The 17953-nt window shown below is 40.6% G+C and overlaps 1 protein-coding gene across 5 annotated transcripts in view; it reads right to left on the bottom strand.

Moving 5' to 3' along the window:
• The window catches only part of TTC7A (tetratricopeptide repeat domain 7A), a 202106-nt gene that overhangs the window by 124768 nt on the left and 59385 nt on the right, over positions 1–17953 (bottom strand). For all 5 annotated transcript variants that reach the window (XR_011679309.1, XR_011679310.1, XM_071427863.1 and 2 more), the window contains 3 exons: positions 12543–12660; positions 6497–6554; positions 3058–3130 (listed from right to left, as the gene is read on the bottom strand). Coding sequence is in view for 3 of the 5 variants with exons in the window: in XM_071427863.1 (XP_071283964.1) it covers positions 3058–3130; positions 6497–6554; positions 12543–12660 (249 nt within the window). In the remaining 2 variants the exon portion in view is untranslated. The remainder of the gene's footprint in view (positions 1–3057; positions 3131–6496; positions 6555–12542; positions 12661–17953) is intronic.

Raw genomic sequence — 17953 nt, 5'->3', positions numbered from 1 at the left:
AATCTGGGAAAAAGTCAGAACAGAACTACCTACATGCAAGCAGTCACTGAAAGAACCACCTCTTGAATACCTCCTAAAACAGAGCTCCTCTCTTTGGGCAGACAGCAGCCTCTCCTCCTTGAAACCAAACAAAAAATGGGCAAAACAGGTGAAATATTTTCTCTGGTTGCTTAACTGATGTTTATCTTAGCTTTACATCTAGACACTTGGGAAGGAAGTAGGTGTTTTCTGGATAGTGCCACTTGAAACTTGAGGTCTCTTGGAAGTCCACAGGAAACTGGTGAGACTTACAGTGCTCAGCTGCTAACCCTTAGCCATCTTTCCCTTCCCATTTTCATGAAAAGAAAGGTTAGATCTAATCAAGTATTAAAATGGCATGATGCCTATATAAGTTGTTTTTACATATTCAATACTGATTTACACGGCAGTCAAGGTCACAAACACCACCACCCCCAAAAACCGGATTCTACACTTAAAATTAACAAGAGTGCTGCTGACTCTAGAGAGTAATTTCCATAGAAACCAGTCTGCTTTTTAAAAAACAAGGCAATGCATTAAAATCAGTGAGCTTTAAAATGTTCATTCTACCTTGTTTTTGCTGATCCAAGTGCTGTTACCACAGAAACAGCAGAAGCAGCCGAACCAGCCACTGGGAGTGGGGAGCTACAAATCTCATTTGTCACTGGGCTCTGCCAGCCAGGCACTGCAGGTGGAGATATCCACTGCAGCAGGTACAGACCTTGGCCTCCAGGCACTTCAACTCAGGGGGAAAACCAGACTGAGAGACCCTCCTTACAGAACAGGTTATTCTACACTGTGTTTGGCTGAAAAATCCCCTAAAACACTCTGGGGCCAATGTAGACCCTCCCAGTCTTCCCAGTGACTCCAGTGGTCTTTAAGACATGAGCACATACAATGCTCATTATCATAATTTTTTATCTTGGTTGCTGGTGGTTTCAAATGCCGGCTCTGCATGAACCTTTTATAACCATTCCTCCTCTGTCACATCCTCATCTCATGTCAGAGGGATGCCCATGTTTTTCCATTTCCCCTTTGCCTCGCCCAGTGGTGACAGAGACAAGTGCTATTGGAAACATTTTACAGCCTTCCAAGGAAGATGAATTGCTCCAGCTTTGCTTGGCACTCTACTGGTCAGCTGCCTCTCTTGCTTTGTTCCATGAAAACACTCTCTTATCTATGCAAGCTGATACCTATATTTTTCAATGCTGGGTACAGTTACTTTATTTATTGACTCTGACTATGGAAACAAAAAGGTCTATTTGTTGAGAAAAACATTGAGGTATTGTATTATATTATAACCTACTATGTAGAAAAGGCCTGATTTATTGGTATTATAGCACTGCCTGACGAAAGCCCTAACTGTGATGTTCAATAGTTAATGCAAACTATCAAAAAAGGTATCATTTATCTTTCAGTTAATCAGAAAGAGAATATATTAGATACTTTAAATAATTAAGGATATTAAAAATGCATTACCAAATGTTTATCATTAAGTAAACTGGCAAAAGAAGAGTAGGGTATTTTACAGCAGTCTAAAAATAAAGAAGTCTCAGGTATCTCCTCTCTGTCCAAGCATGCATTAAAGATTTATATCTCACTTGATGGGAGAAGAGCAGGAGCATCATGGCAGGGGTCAGGCTGACACTACACAATACACTGAGATCACACAGCTGTGGGAGCAGAGGCGACTGGCACAACATCAGGGATGAAAACACACAGGTGAACTAGACAAAAGAGTAAAGTGAACACAGGGACAAGAGACTGAATGGAAAGAACAGGAGGGAAGGGAAATGAAGCAACAAGAGAGATGAAACAACATGGCAAAGACAGGCTACAACGAGAAAAAAAAAAGTAATAGTTAAAATGCCAGTAACAGTGAAAACAAAAAATCAATGACCACAAAAATCTTCATTTTATTTTTCAGGACATTTCAGCTGAAAAGCTGTAATTCTTTACTCATGGCAAGCAGAAGAGGTAGCAAATCAGACCGTCTCTCTATGAGGCAAAAGCTGTGAGAGAAAAAAGGGTAGCTGGGTGTTTTTAAATAAAAGACCCTGAGCAAACTGCATCATAAAGCAGCCAGTAGGCAGACGAGAAAGTTAAATAAGCCATTTTAATTATCCTTTCTTATTGCAGGCTCACAGCACACTGCTCTCATTATGAAAGGGTTACAAAAGTGACATTATCAAGAGGGTGCTCTCTTGGAACAATTAGTTTAACCTAATGAACACACAGCTCCCCTAATTAGCTCAGGAAAGTAAGAAATACCCAACTGTTAAACTCTGTAGTGTAGACTAGGGAGAGAAAACTGCAGCAAGCAGAAGGCCGGCCAAAGAAAGAAACTACAATGATGAAATTTCAAATCTAGCTAGAGAGGTATTTAAAAAACAGAAGCTGCTCCAATAAAGACTTTAGCTTTTAAACAGAAAGGACAGAGAAATACAACACCCCAGTTTTAAGAAAAAGGGACAGAAAAATAAAACACAGCCCAAGAGGTTGGGGTTTTTCTTTTTGAAAGGCAGTGCAGAGCATTTTCTGATCAGCTTCATTTTTATGAGTTAACACCTGCAGCAGCATTCAAATGCCAACTAATCCCACTCTCTGCAGAGCTCCAGCACGCGTCAGAGCCTGGCGTCAAACGTGCCCAAGTTTGGAATAAAGCGATCCCAGTGCGAGATCTGGCACCGCACGGAGCTGGGCACAACGGGACAGCCTCTGGAGCGGCCTGCAGCAGGACACAGTGACACCAGGGAGCAGCAACAAACACACCTCCTCATCCCACACACACAAGGCTGCTCCAAGACTGCTCAGGAGCTAGAGCTGAACACATTCCCCAGGGAAGGCCATTCCATGTGCTACAGAATTATTATTTTTAGAGTAAGAATTAAAAAATATTTTACATAAACATATTCTGACTGCTTGTCACCGGTTACAATGCAGGAAGGAAGGGACCCTGTTTAGCAAGCCTGGGTCTTGTTCAACTGGATTGTCCTTCCATCCTCTCATGACTCAGTGATTTCCAAATATTTCACATACCTGTCTGACAAGAGCCAGCTGCAGTGACAGGTAGAGGATGATCTGGTGATCTTCGGGGGCCAGGTCACGTGCTCTTTAAGGACAAGCACATAAGACAAAAAGAAAAGTGACTGTTAGATTGCACTTTGCAGAACTCCTTCACCATGAGTCACATTAGCACAGAACAAAACCCAGTCTTCCCCCACAGAAAACTAGTCCAGTAATGGGGGAGCACACTGAAACTAGACAAAAAGCAGAACAGTGCTGGTCTGGCTAAGCCAGAATCCCAGGAAAAAGTATGAGAAACACAGCTGCCAGGATGTTATACAACTTACGTGCTCCTTTATTAAATGCCACTTAATATTTTGGAACTTGGATAACTAATATGGAAAAAGTAGCTCTGAGCGCATAACAAACCTATCAAAGCATTATTTTAAGTAATTCAGGTGATAGACATAGCTGTCTAGGTTGTTCCTATACTGCCACTTTTCAAACATTAAGAGAGGGTTGGATTAGCACTGAAAAAGTAATCACTATGAGCATGTAGAGGACTAAGGATCAGAAGCCTGTGACATAAGCTGGTGCTCAAACATACAAAACATTCTCCACCCTGCAGCTTCTAGTTTAATTTTTGACAGCAGACTCCTAATTTGGAAAGGGAAGACACTGAGGGAGGAATGATTTGATGACAAGAGCTGCGCCTGGACCAACACCAAGGCCCTTACTTGTCAAGCTTGGACTCTGAAATATCCCTTCCAGCCCACAGCAGGCACTACACTGAAGTGAAGCCTTGGCTAGAGAAGGCTGCAGTGTCTCCAGAACCAGATGTGCAGGCCTTTAACAAAGTCTTGTACAAGGCAGGGAACAGGGATGGACAGCCTAGGCAGAACTGTCCCCTCTCAGACTATGCTAGGCACGAAACTGCAGTGTGAATTTGCTAGCCTGTGGAGAAGCCATTAACCAAGGCAATGCTGGGATAGTGTCTTGGGGAACCCAGTCTAGGAGGAAAGGTGGGGCAGCAGCTGATGCCACCTGGCAGCCCACTCCAGGAGCCAGTGCATTCTCCCCTTGTGACTCACAGAGCTCACTCACAGCTCTGCAGCACAGGGAAGTCATTTCACATGGGAGAAATGGGGAAGAGGAAGGTCCCTCACAGCCAATTAACATTTCCTGACCTCTTTCTGGGCTGCATTCCAGGACACCAGGGAAACCTGCACCTGCACTGCCAGGCCCAAAGTGAGCACAATTAATGTCCTTATGAGGGAGAAACGACAGGCTGACAATACTGGTGGTTAAAACCCATGCCAAAACTATTGATTTGCTAATAATAAACAAGTAGCAATAAAATAATTCCTTCAGGAAACAAACCACACACCGTTTTAATGGCAGCCACTTTTCAAATACCATCTTGGCTTGTGAGCAAGAAGATTTTGAAGCTGATTTTTATAACTAAAAGCTCTAGAACAAATTAATTTAGTATGGACTGAATATGTCCTGTAACTCTCTAAGTCAAGGTGGCACTCAAGTGTTCTGAAGGAATGCCAAAGACATCAACATGCAATTAGTACAGGTGAGTCAGTAATTTCTCCTTCCACTTCAAAAAACACAAAAAAACTCCCAAACCCAAACAGTCACCACCCCCCCAACCAAAAAAACCCCCAACTTCCCCCAAAATTGCAACAAACAACAAAACTCCACAAGGTAGAACCCAGCTTTGCCCTAAGGTGTTAGACAGGGCGAGTCACCTCTTTACAAAGTGTCTCTTATGAAACCTTCAGTAGCTTCTCCAGCAATAAATAACAGGAAAGTTCACAAGAGTATAGCAAATGAAATTACTGGTGCTTTTGGAAAGAAACAAAGGATTGTTATTGCTCATTTTCCTCATAAGGAATTAGAAAAACATTTAGTGCAATCTTCCAACTGAAAAGGTCCCTTACTGAGATGACTACAGGCCAAACTATGGCCTGAGAGATCATACAGGCTCCTCAAAAAAAGGCAAAAACCAAGGAAGGTACAAAAAGGAAGGAAACCAAACTTAGGCATTTAGAAATCACTAGTAATCAGCTCACTGTCACATTCCTGTTGGCTGACGTTTGAGTAACTAATGTTTGGCTAGAAGCTTGTCTGCCTCCTAGGTAGAGTTAAGATACCATGAAAACAAGTCACAGCCAATGAGAAAGGTCACAGGATAAAAAACAAGGAAGTTGAAAAGCAGTGCAGCACCACAATTCCTTAGAATTGGTCAGCAGTTTATGTACGACGCTGGAGTCCACAAACTAGTGTGACTTAAAAGTAAAAGTACACTCCTCATCCAAACAATGAATGAATAAATGGCTTTTAGAAGTTTTCTCTCTCAAATCTCCATAAGGTAAATACCCAGAATTGTATCTATGGTTTCAGTTCTTGCACTCACTACAAAACCAGTGTAAGACAAACATGCTGGGCTCCTTCTTGGTCAGCATCAGCAAAACAGCTAAGATCTTTTAACATTGTTCAAATTGTTAAATCTGTACTTTGAGATACCAGAGATCTCAAGTTTTCTTCACTTACGTAATTATGACAACAATAAACTCAGAATTAGATCCTTCAGCCCAAGACTTAGACCACATAAGCTTCCATTTAATTGCTATCTATAGTCTGTAGGCATCTACCTTTACAGTGGGTTGTAAATTGTGAATGTAATTGTACAAATGTAAATAACTGCCTGAACACCACCTAGTGTATTTTGGGTGGTGTAACTTAATCATAACAGAGTCAGGAAGCTCACACCTTAATGCCCTACCCCACAGAATGGACAAAAAAGGGTTTTATATCAAGCAGTTGTACTTGAGGTCTCAAGTGTAGTTGCACAAGAGTGCACAGTTCCTTCCAGAGTGGAGCCATTGTATCAGTTTTCCCCAAAAATATAGGGATGAAGGAGAGGTGAGTGGTGCCTGCTTTGTACCACTAGCTCTAGAACCTCCTCTTCCAACAACAACTGATTTAAACACTCATTAGGACAGCAATTATTCTCTCCCCTAGGTGCCCTGGTGCCAGGTCACCCCATAGCTGCTTACACCCTTATGGTGGAGGTACTTTCCCACCATGACGGAAATAGGATTTTAAGCCTGCTTCACACAGGAATTGAGACAAAATTAGCTTTCCATGTCTGCCAGCTGGCATCATGTGAGGAAGCTGCATCTCCCAGCACTGTAGATCTCACTGCAGCTAATTTGGGGCTAAGGTTTTTTTCTGTAAGGTGGCAGAACAGTATTCTTCCCTTGGATATTCAATCAAATAATCACTGCATTTAGCCATCACAAAAATGGTTTTGACACACTACTGCTGAAATCTAATGAACTGTTTTTGAACTTTCCAGCATGGAAGCCTTACACAGAGGAAAAAGAAACATAAAAAGAAAAATTTTTCTGAATTAATGAAAAAAATGCACAAAGCAAGTATCTGCAAAATTCCTACTCACCTCTCCAAAGACTGAAGTGCTTTCTTGTTTAATTCATCCTGAGTGCTCTTTAGAGTAGCTGTAGGACAAGATACAATACCATTTAAGCATTAATTCAATGCGTTAATTCAATTTAAGCATTAGTTCAATTCAAATAAATGCATAGAGTATTCAAACTGGGAGCATAAACACTATGGAAATCTCTGTGTGTTTGTGCATGTGCTCATTTTGACATGAATTCTCAAATTCATTTTTATTAAAGATTATTTTAAGTGCTTTGTTTGAAATACTGAAGCATTTTTTATTTATATATGCTACTGAAGGGGCTGGGAGAAGGGGTCAAACACTAACTAGACACCAAGAAGATAACAGGTCCTGAGCCAGACTGCTGCAAATGCTACAAGCAGTAACCTGCATCACATTCTGATTCAGGTACAGTATGTGTACAGAATGTACACATTCACCACCATCTTCATAGGAGGGTGCTACAGGTGTAACAGGGAACACCAGCAGCCAAACTTACAGCTCTGTGACAAAACACCACCATCTTTGAGACCACAACAGACTTTAGGTTACTTCAGATGTGGCATTAGCCACTAATGCCCTTCTTCCATGTCTCTAATTGCTTGATTAATGGATCCTGCCCAGTACACACATGTATCAATGTATAAATTAATTCCTACCTAAAACCAGAAAAGGAAGAGAAGAATCAAGCTCTTGTTATACCTGGGTATCGTAAGATATCATCATCAACAGGAGCAGAGGAAGAGCTTAAAGGAACACGGCTTTCTCAGATGGAAAACATCTGGAAACCTAGTGATGATTTTTAGAAATGCATTGGCTGTCTTGTTCTGGTTCTTGCATAGCAGTTGTTTCTTGTTCTGCCTATCCTGAAATTAAGAGCTATTGATCAATAGCATAAGGAAGTGATGAGTAGTTAATCCATTAGCAAACATCACCCATGAATGTATCTGATTTGATACATCAAGTCAGTGTATGCTCCAAAACTGCAAGTTACTAAGTAGCACATAATAATGCAACAAGCCCAGTGAAATTCAACTATTCTTAAAAGTTAGTAAGAAGAAAAGAGATGTGTTCTTCTGCAAGACCTGCAAAGGTAACCAGTTTCTTTGTATTCTGCAATATGCCAGTGAGTGAAATTTTGTAAGTAAATTATTTGTTGCAGTAGCTATAGTGATCAGACCTTTTGTACTTCTAAATCTTCCAACAGTTCTTCAGAATACCAGGTTCATTTGGGAGGAACAGCAATCTTCAGAATTTCCTAATCATAAAGATCAGAACTTGCTTAAGCCACAAAACCTACTCTAAGATAAAAAACTTATCCAAAAATTTGTATTTTAAATAATAAATGTTAAGACATGGACTTTCATGTAAAATGCAGCATCTATTAAAAATACACCACTCTCAATAGCCTTAAATCAGGCTGCAAAATACTGGATAAAGGTAACAAAGAAAGAAAATTTGGAAAAAAAAATTAAAGAACCAAGATTGATGTAAATAAAAATGCTTGAGGAGACTTTGGAAAGGATTTGATCATATTTATAAACATCCCTACAGAAAAAAATCTGACATTCTGTTTCTCATGGAAACTACCATTCTTTAAGTTACAGAGCAATTCTGAAGATGCCACACAATAAGAAAGACTGAAAGAAATGTTACCATTTGTCCCTCAAATTAAACACCAAGTGGAAAAGCTAGAACTTCGAGCTTCCACCTGTTAAGACATTTGACTAATGTTCAGTTTGTAGTTAGAAAGAACACAAAATATGTTGTGGAAATGATGTGATTACTCTACAACTAGTCAGCTTTGCCTCTGCATTACCGGGAAACAGCATGTGACTCCCACCTCCCACAATATGGACTGCATCTTCAGCTACCACAAAGTTGGAATGCTGTATGCAGCTTGGCATCCACAACAGAAGACATGGTTCCATTGGAACAAATCCAAAAAAGGGCCATGAAAATGGTTGGAGGGCTGGAAAATGTCTCCTATACAGAAAAGTTGAGAGAGTTGTCATTTTTCAGTCTGGAGAAGGGTCAAGGGAGGCCCTCTTAATACTTCAAGGGGGTTTTTAAGAAAAACAGAGTTATTTTTTTACCAGGTCCTATAAAGACAGGACAAGGGGCAATGGTTTTAAACTAGAAGAGGGAAGATTTAGACTATATACAGGAAGAAATTCTTTACTAGGAGGGTGGCAAGACTTTGAAACAGGCTGCCCCAAGATGTTGCAGATACCCTATCCCTGAATTATTCAAAGAAATCTGCAATCCACTTGTATCACTGAGAAGCTCTAACTTCAGACAAAGAAAAGCTTGCACTAAGGAAACAGAACCTGGCAGGTCTGATTAAACTTTTAAAATTTGTGCTCCATTCTCCCAGGTCAATGGTACCAAAGAATTCTTCAGTCCCTACCCAACTATACTTCCTGCGAGCATGGCTGCTGCAGTTCCATCAACTAAAACAACACATTACTTATTACTAAAATTAAAATAAGCTCCAAAAGCAGTCTGACCAATGGGAGAGTGGCACAGGGGGGTTTCTGAAACCCGTAAGACTTTTGCAAATGCCACTTGAGCAGCCCAAGATCTATTTTCTGAAGCAATCTGGGTTTTTAAAACAGCTTCAGCCTTACTTAAAATTCAATAGGCTCTTCAGCAGCATTTTGTACCTAAACACAAAGCTCTGGATCACATTTAGAAACAAAGGAGGACAAGCTCTGTCTTAATAAAAGCAGTTAGAGCACAGCAGGAGTAGTGAATGCATGGAATGAAACACAGTGCCAAGGATCAGAATCAACTCTACAAACATGGGGACAGGAATCTAGTTCTAATCTTGTCCAATGGATTGAGCACCCATTAGCAGCTGAAGCACAGTCAGGTCTATTTATGTAAAACATTTGTTTTGTGGGAAAGGATTCAGTTTGTAATGTGCAAAACTGTTCCTGTATGTGACTCACAATGTAAGAAGTGGGTATGACAGATAAATGGATTTCATAAATAAATTTCTGATCCAAACTAAAACAATGACATATATGCACCCTCTTGCAAATATGACTGAGTTTCAGAAATTATTCCCTTGTGTTAAGACATCTAATATGGCACAACATACATTTTAAGCACCCAGAATTATAATTAAAAATTGCATGCACTGTTATTTCCAAAATCAAAGACCAAGTTTGTTCACTAATAATTTATAGACTTTGGGGGGGGGGGGGGGGGGGGGGCCTTAACATTGACCAGTGCTGTCAGTACACTGACTGTGAAATCCACAGACTGATAGAATGAGTTTCTAATTCAGTCCCTGATCCATGACCTTCTACCAAAATTCTAAATGAAAAGAGAGATACAGCACACTCCTCTCTGAAAAAAGAATGAGGGACTGTTATATATAAAAAGATTTCACAATTTGTGAGGTGGTGATGTGAGGTAAGAAGAGCACTTGCATTTCACAATACATTCTCAACCTAGTCTTTCCTCTTCAGCCTTTGGTAAATTCATGTCACCTTTCCCTGTCTTCAGTGAATTCTTCACCAGACCTAAGGGAGGAAAAGTTGACAATACAGCTTATGACAAAACTGGAAGTATGGGAAGAAGAGGAATGGTTTGCTGCTGGCATTGACAACTGACATTGGAAAGTGATCTGCAGAAAATTAACATGAACTATGCACGGGAGGCTTGGGCTTCTAAGACTGAGGCAAAAGTGTAAAAGTGTCAATGACTTCCTCTGAGGACACAACATTCAGCTACTTCAATGAGACTTATTTCAAGAAACATGTAATTAAACATTAAGAATAAGGAAGCTTTCCAGTATAAGTTTCTGGAAATCTTACTTCCTATAGGAGCTTTTTGCAAATTACAAAGAAAAGGCTTTAATACAACTCCTCAGTGCCTTTGTCACACAGGAGGAGAAATAATTACTAGAAGGTTATATTAAATAAGAAAGTCTAACTTGGATGGAAGGCTGAAAGGTTTAGAAGGCAATTGGTCAAATGTCTCTGAAACACTTAGCTACTATTGAAAATACTGATTGACTGAAAGTCATCTCAACTAGAAAGTTACAGGAATCTCATATATACACACACATAGATGTTTGACTTGTCTGCATATGTCAGTAAGAACTGGTATAAATACAATGATAAACAAGATTGACAACATGAGACAGGATTACATCACAGAACTGCTGTCTTTCAGCATGTTCTTGCTTTGCTTCCTCACTGTCATATGCTATTTTTTAACAATGCTAATGAAAAATGTCTTGCTAGTGCAAATTTGACATTTTCTAGTGAAACACAGTTCCATATTCATGACCATCATATGTATGCTTTTGAAGGACTTAATCCATTTTATTAAAACATAATCTGCAAAATGGAAATATACTCTTCCTACTTCCCTTCAATAACTGAGTGACTTGTCCTGTTGTCTTAAGGGCTAGAGATACAGTGAGAAGGCAGATATATTCCACTGTTTCAAAACATAAATGAGAGGCTAATCTGAAAATAATCCAAGGCAGCTGTTGTGAAGACTGTTTGTTTTACATTAAAAAGGACACAATATTGAACTAGTCTCTTGAAAACTCAGGAGGTTTCCAGAAAAAGTTTCCAGCTCATATTTTGCTGCGCCAAAATATTTTTAGAGCTAGAGTACAGTACATGCCTCTCCATTCTTTAGAAACCACCTTCTTTTCATACTGAAGTTTACAAAGAGATCATAAGGGGCTGACATAGAAAACCTTCTATCCCTGCAAATAGTCTATGGGATCTTGTATAGCTTTACAACAGTTTAAACGACGTCTAGGCAAAATGCCTTAAAAACCAGGCTGTTAAGTAGAACTCTATTCCTAGTGGACTTAAAATATATATGTAAGACAAAGTTCAGGCTAGGAAGGACATACTTTTTCACATGAACTTTCTAGGGAGAACTACTCTGAGGCAGAGAAATGGAGAACTGGAGAAAGCTGCAGTGCCTGTAAGCCTCCATGATGAAAAGCAGTTCTCAGAACAGCTGATCAGATATGGCTGGCTGAAAAACTACACCAGCTTGCACTACTGAGGAGCACAAGAACACTTTCTCAGACACATGCCTTGCAGAATTCTGGTGTAAGTTGCAAGGCTTGCATATTCCATGATAGCATGATAGAGTAATTTTAGCTTTGATTCAGGCTTCTTTGCTGAATCAACTTTGAAGAAGTTGGTTTGTTTCTGTGGAACCTCATGAGAGAAAAGCCATTGCTTGCATGAGGGTATGACTGCCAAAATCATTAGGAAACAAACCAGCTCAGCCATTATTCAAAGGAAATGTGTTAGAACATATCTCCTACCCATGTTAGAAGTCACAGAATAAACAAAGACCGTTCCCACCTGTGAGCTTGATGAAGGTCAGAGCTAGAACTCTCCCAAACACTTCAAGCCCTTCTAACTACAAAGCACCAAATCTGCAGGAGCCTCTTGTCCACTCATTCAAGATCCAAGTAAGCAGCATTAAAATAAAATACTTCTTACATTCAGTGGTCTGTTTCTAGTCAACATCCACATGTACCAGTGAGGTAGATATTTTTATCTTGTTTACTTCTAAGTAAAAGAAACTACATCACAGAGAGGTTGAATCTCTGTGGGGAATCAGTATCATGCCAGGAACTGAAGTGAGGCATTTCTGACTCCAGTTCTTGGATTGTATTTCTTTATGATTTATGAGTGGGTGACAAAAATATGAAAACAGATGGAAAGTTTGACTTTTTGTTGTGTAAATTAAGTGAAAAAAATGTATTACAAATATTCAAGTAAAACACACCAAGCACTGTCACCTACACTCAGATAATCACCCCCTAAGTAATGACCTGCATTTTTCCCTTTACCTAATAACTTTACTTTTATTACCACAGAAGAAGCTCTCTGAGCATGTGAACAATTCCCATTTATCTTGTGATCTGATTGCTTTTCAAAGTCTAGTCAGCACTGAAGGCAGATTTTCTAATAAATTCCAATTGCTTGCACTGAGGACTTGGAGCAAATGCTCTCCATGTAACACACTTGACAAAGAAGTAACTCACCATCAGTAGCCTGAAGACTGTATGTCAGGCCCAGTGCCAGGTAACCCTTTGCCAGGGACTCTCCAGCATCCTCACCCAGGTCTATCACCATTTTAGCAAAGTGTTCTCCTTCTTCCAGCTGCAAAAGAGGTAGGTTGAGACTTATAGGCATTTCCTCTATATTTACTCCAATAAAATTCACCATCAGCCTTACCTGCAAGTGATCTGTGAGCCATTCACACAAGGGCTTTCAGTGATCCCAGTGAACACTCATAAAAAGGAGAATGTAGAAGGTCAGATGAGCAGACCTTGGTGCACATGCACAGTTTTAAGAAAAGTTTGGGGTTTGCACCCCAAACTCTTTCCAGATATTTAAGATTAATCAGGGATATGATCTTATTTTATAGCTTCCTTCAGGCACACTTCAATCATGCAGCCTAAAATGCAAACACTGGATCAGCTGGACTACATATATGATATCCTAGTACGGCAATGAAAGGTCTAACAGGTTTCTTCCTTCAAAAGAAAACCATTCAGTTTTGCTGTCTGATTTTTTTAAACCTTAACAAATTTTACTGTCTTTTCAAACATTAGAATAAAACAAGAAACCACAAACTTCACTGAAAGCTCTCAGTTGCTGCTTGAAATTCTGTTGCCAAAAGGACGCAGAAATTTCAGAACACAAATTTTAATCTGAACTAACACACTACCTTGGCAGCTCTGGCTGCACTAACCACTTTCTGCATCTTTTGTAAAGACACAATTTCCTTGAAAATGCATTTTATATTATAGATAGAGATTGGAGGAGAGAGCAGTCACAATCTCTCAGGATCAGCCTCCAAAGTGATGAAAAATGTAAGCTGGTCTCTTCCACCACATCACAGACTGCTCTCCACAGCCTTCCTTTCAACACATATCTATCAGCATCTGTAAAATCCGAGCTACTGGCAATTTTAAATAAAAAGAATAAGTTAAATATTATTATAGAATGGAGTGTTTCTCATTTCTAACTTTAAACTCTTATTAATATCACTCACCCATTTTAAGTAGAAAAGACAAAGACCTGTACACTGTATATACATTGAAAGGTGTAGGTTGGAGAGACACTGGCAAAACTTGTAAGTAATGCCTGAAAGACAGAGCCTACAGGAAGATCTCATTTCTGTACAAGACAGTATGCAGATCCTGTCACCCATAATCAGAGTCATCCCTAATCAAGAAGCAGACACCATTACACTCTCTGACAAATCCTCCCTTTGGAAACTTTAATTACATCACAACTGACTTTATAGGATGGGGTTGTTTAATTTTGAGGAAGTACTTTTTTGTTGGAAATCCACCTAGTTTAGACACAAGTACTGTGGATGTGTGCCCTCTTTATACTCAGCATTGTCAGACTTCAGCACCTCATGGCTCCTTAACATCTAAAATGACTCACTCATAACAACCTGGAATTAAAATGCACCATCAGACAAGAAATTTGCCTTCTGCAGTGATCTGTTAATACACTACCTATGAAGAAAATCTACTTGACTTGATGTGTAGCATCCTGTCAATGAGCCTCCTAATCCCATCACTTGAAAACATTCAGGTGACAACATTAACTAATGGCTTCATAAACAAACCACCTGGATTTATTAGATGATATCAAACATTAGAAGAAAATTACTTTTAACATAAACCTGAAGAAAGGCTGAAAACTGCAAGTGAAGAAGCAAATCTCCACTGCTTGAATTTCTTCCCACTGGTGCAATTCCCTGAGGCCACAGGATTCAAACTAGAGGTAGACCAATTATTCCCCAATTTCTGAAGCCTCAGATCAGTCAGTCCAACAACCAACACATATGTTGCCATCAAACGCTTTCCTGAAAGCATTAGTGCTTCTCATTGCCCCATCAGCTGTGACTGTGGAAGCCACTAACTGACACAGGAACACCTCTTGAGGAATATTGGAACTCACCAACTAAACTGCAAGGCCTGTCTTTGAGGGTGTAATCCAAAGCTTACCAAAACCACTGGGAATAGTCCCACCTACTTCAGCAATGTTGAGATAAAACCCTTAAACTCTGATCACATCAGGAAGACTGAGATTTATTCCAGATTTCTTAACCTGTCAGTAGCCCTAGCAGCTTCCTGCCACATACTGAAATGTGTCCTGGACCAGAGCCTAGGACAATGAAGAAATGGGCCATGACTTGCCACATAAAAAAAACACCAAAAAAACAAAACCCACAAATGAACAACAAAAACCCCTCCCATATTATAACTGAATTCTTCATCTCTCAGAAACTTTTACGTAAGACATGAAATCTCTGCAGCTTGAAAATTCATTATGCACCTCTTTGCCACCATAAACAGCTATATTCTCACTCTCATTCTTTATTGTTTCTCCTCTTCTCCCCACACACACTTTCATCCAAGAAGTGTCCATTAGATGAAGAAAAGAGCTCTACAAGGTATTCAAATGACTAGTGAACAAGAGAAGGGGTAGAGTGTATGGAAAAAATGAATGAAAAGTTTGAAGCTGAAATGAAGACATGGAAAATTGGAGAGATTTTGTTCCATTGTTTCTCTGAATGGTCACCTGATGGTAATTCCAGTTTCTGACTGGAAATACCTATACTGCACAAATCAGTAGTGCACCATTCAGCCTTCCTGCCTGCCAGTTACCCAGGGCCACCTGTCAGTATCAGATTAATCTAATGAATGAATAATTAAAACCATAACTTTTCAGAGTGGCTGAAACAGCACTTCTAGCACATTCTTGTGAACATTTATTCACACTAAACACCAATGGCATTTTGACCAGCCACAAAGATTCTTATGAATGCAAACCTGGGTCAGCTGAAGTCTGCTTTGAAAATAAGTGGCCTCACAAACTCCAGCACAGCTGGTTCTGTTTATGAGAACATTTACTTTTCCTTCTTATAGCACTCAGACACTTCTCCCTGCCAGCCCTGCTGTGGCAGCCATCTGCCCCCTCTTCTCTCATTCTCCTACTCTTCAGTCATTCTGGGCAAGTGTGAAAAACCAAACCTTTCACTCACATTGGCCACTGTGATGTTTCAACTCTCCAGTGCATCAATCTTGCAGATGGCCTAGTCAACTGTGAATCTGGAAAGTACTACCTGAAACAGGAACAACCCCCTTGGGACACATTTGGGGTAACCAGCTAAACTGCAAGGACCACCAGACTGCAGTCTGGATAAAAGCTACCTCTCCATGCACCCAATGAGGGACCAGCAGTGAGCCTGAGCTGTGATCTGCCAGTAAAGCTGTGTCTGGGGGGTCCTTACGGATATGGGGTGCCTTCAGTCTGTACTGTGGAGAGGAGAAAGGGAGGAGGGAAGGCCTACCATGTTATTCTCTTAGAAGCAACAAAAAACAAAGTCTCAAAGCCCTCCCTCCAATCTGGTCCTTACTGTTCTAACACTTTTCTACATACTTTGCACTGAAAAGCTGGTGGAGAGAAAGGCAGCATTCCAGGCTGCAGGGAGAAGCTCCCTGCCTCCAAAACTTGCATGGAAGAAAGACAACATGGGGGAAAAACAACCTAAGAAGAACTTTCTGCATTTTAAACTCCAGCTATATAAAGTGTCAGGAGGCACCTGGAACCACTAGCTAAGCAACCCCTCTATCACACCAGAAAGCAAACACCTGGCACCTGGAGAGAGACAAGCTGCCAAACTGTGAACTGACACCAATGAGATGGTAATGCTCTAGGGCTGGTTGGGCTTTTTTTCCCCTTTCACTTCCTCCTTCATATTTGAAAGAAAAAGAACAGTTGCTAGCTGTGCTACCCCGAGGGATGTTTCCCCTGGTACAGAGAGTGGCTGTTCCAGCCACCACTGTTATTTGGCCACAGGTTTTGGTGTGTGCTCAAGCCAAGCCTGGAGGCATACTGACAAGGGAGTGGAGAACAGCAGGTGCTGTCCCCTGGCCTAATGCCACCCAGCTGGTGTCCAACTGCCACCCAGATTGTTTTTAGAAAAGCTCAAGCCCTACCCCACTGAATCAACAGCTTGCAGGACTAAGGAAAAATTGCACTTCTCACCAGCACACATTTAGAGTAACTAAGCACAAACAAATCAGTGATGTACAGCAGGATGAAAACAGCATTTTAATGTGCCAAAAAGGAGGAGCACACTAAGGAAGAGGTAGGGAATGCATCAAATGACACTGGACTGAGGACAGCAGACAAGGTTAATGAAGCAGGTGAATTTGGACACCCATGACACTGAACAATACCCAAGCACTTAACAGATCAAAATCCTACAGAATGGGTATGTATACAGAATTACACATGATGTTAACTAGTTAAATTGACCTCTTAGCATTTTAATTACACTGGGTTGTAGCTATAGAGACTAATTCAAAGAGAAGAATATAAATATAGTGAAATGAGAAAGAAAAGAAGGAAAACGCATAGGAAGAAAGTGCTCCATAAGGCATAGTCTAATGAAAAGGTTTTGTCCCACAGCTGTTTACAGCACACAAAGCCAATCACGTTATGTATGTCAGAAAAAAAAAACCTGTGCTTTCTATTGCTGGTCTAGTCAGCATTTGCTCTCTGTATCACCATTGTTAAGCCCACCAATTTAGTCTGTGTAAACTCAGCCCCCAGCACTTAGGAATACTCAGGCCTTTCCTCCACTGTAGCTAAAGTGGTTTGCTCACAAAGGCAATGTATTGAAGACAAAATTATTGGTCATTTTTAATGTCTAAAACCCATGGGATTGCCCCAGAACAGCAGTGGTGATGTAATCAAGAATGTCTTTTAAAAGACAGAAGAAATACTTAGCAGCTCCTTGCCCTTCCCTGCTTTCTCAGCAGCCTCTCACTCTGGTGATGCTGATCCTCTCAGATGTCTGTCAGCAGGCAGAGTAACTCCAGTAATGGGACTAGATTTCATCTTTTAATATTATTCATATTGCACTATGACCTAAGCATTTCCAGGTGACTCCAGGGCTCCTAAGTGACTGGGTACCAGCACATGCATAGCATTTATTATCTATAGTGGCAGGGTCAACAACAGACAGAAGGGGAGAGAAGCACCCTCTGATTAAGTGCTCTGTGAAAGTAATGAATGGTAAGCTGTTACCTCAGGAGTATGCAGCTCTAAATCTACATCCTGCCAACCCCCCTGACACACACACACCATGATGTCCTGACCTCATGGCATGTCCCACTCAGTTTTTATGACTCCATGCGCAGTCTGCCTGGCCCACCACCACTTCTCCCTTTCCCTGACTGATGGCATGATCTCTGCCTTCCCAGCAAAGTGCTGCAGTAGAGCACTTGGCTGTGCACACTAGTTCAAAGAAATGAGGGAAATATGAGGTACAGCACCATCCTGTACTGCAGCTTTTGCCATGGGACAAAGTCCTTTGAAAAGCTTGTATTAGCTGATAATACAGGCATCATTTGATGCT

Source organism: Agelaius tricolor, unplaced genomic scaffold, assembly GCF_023055355.1.
Source record: "Agelaius tricolor isolate 1412-34295 unplaced genomic scaffold, bAgeTri1.0.p SCAF_1, whole genome shotgun sequence".
NCBI lineage: Eukaryota > Metazoa > Chordata > Aves > Passeriformes > Icteridae > Agelaius > Agelaius tricolor.
The sequence above is the reverse complement of the archived record's forward strand: the minus strand, read 5'-3'. Positions and strand labels throughout refer to the sequence as shown.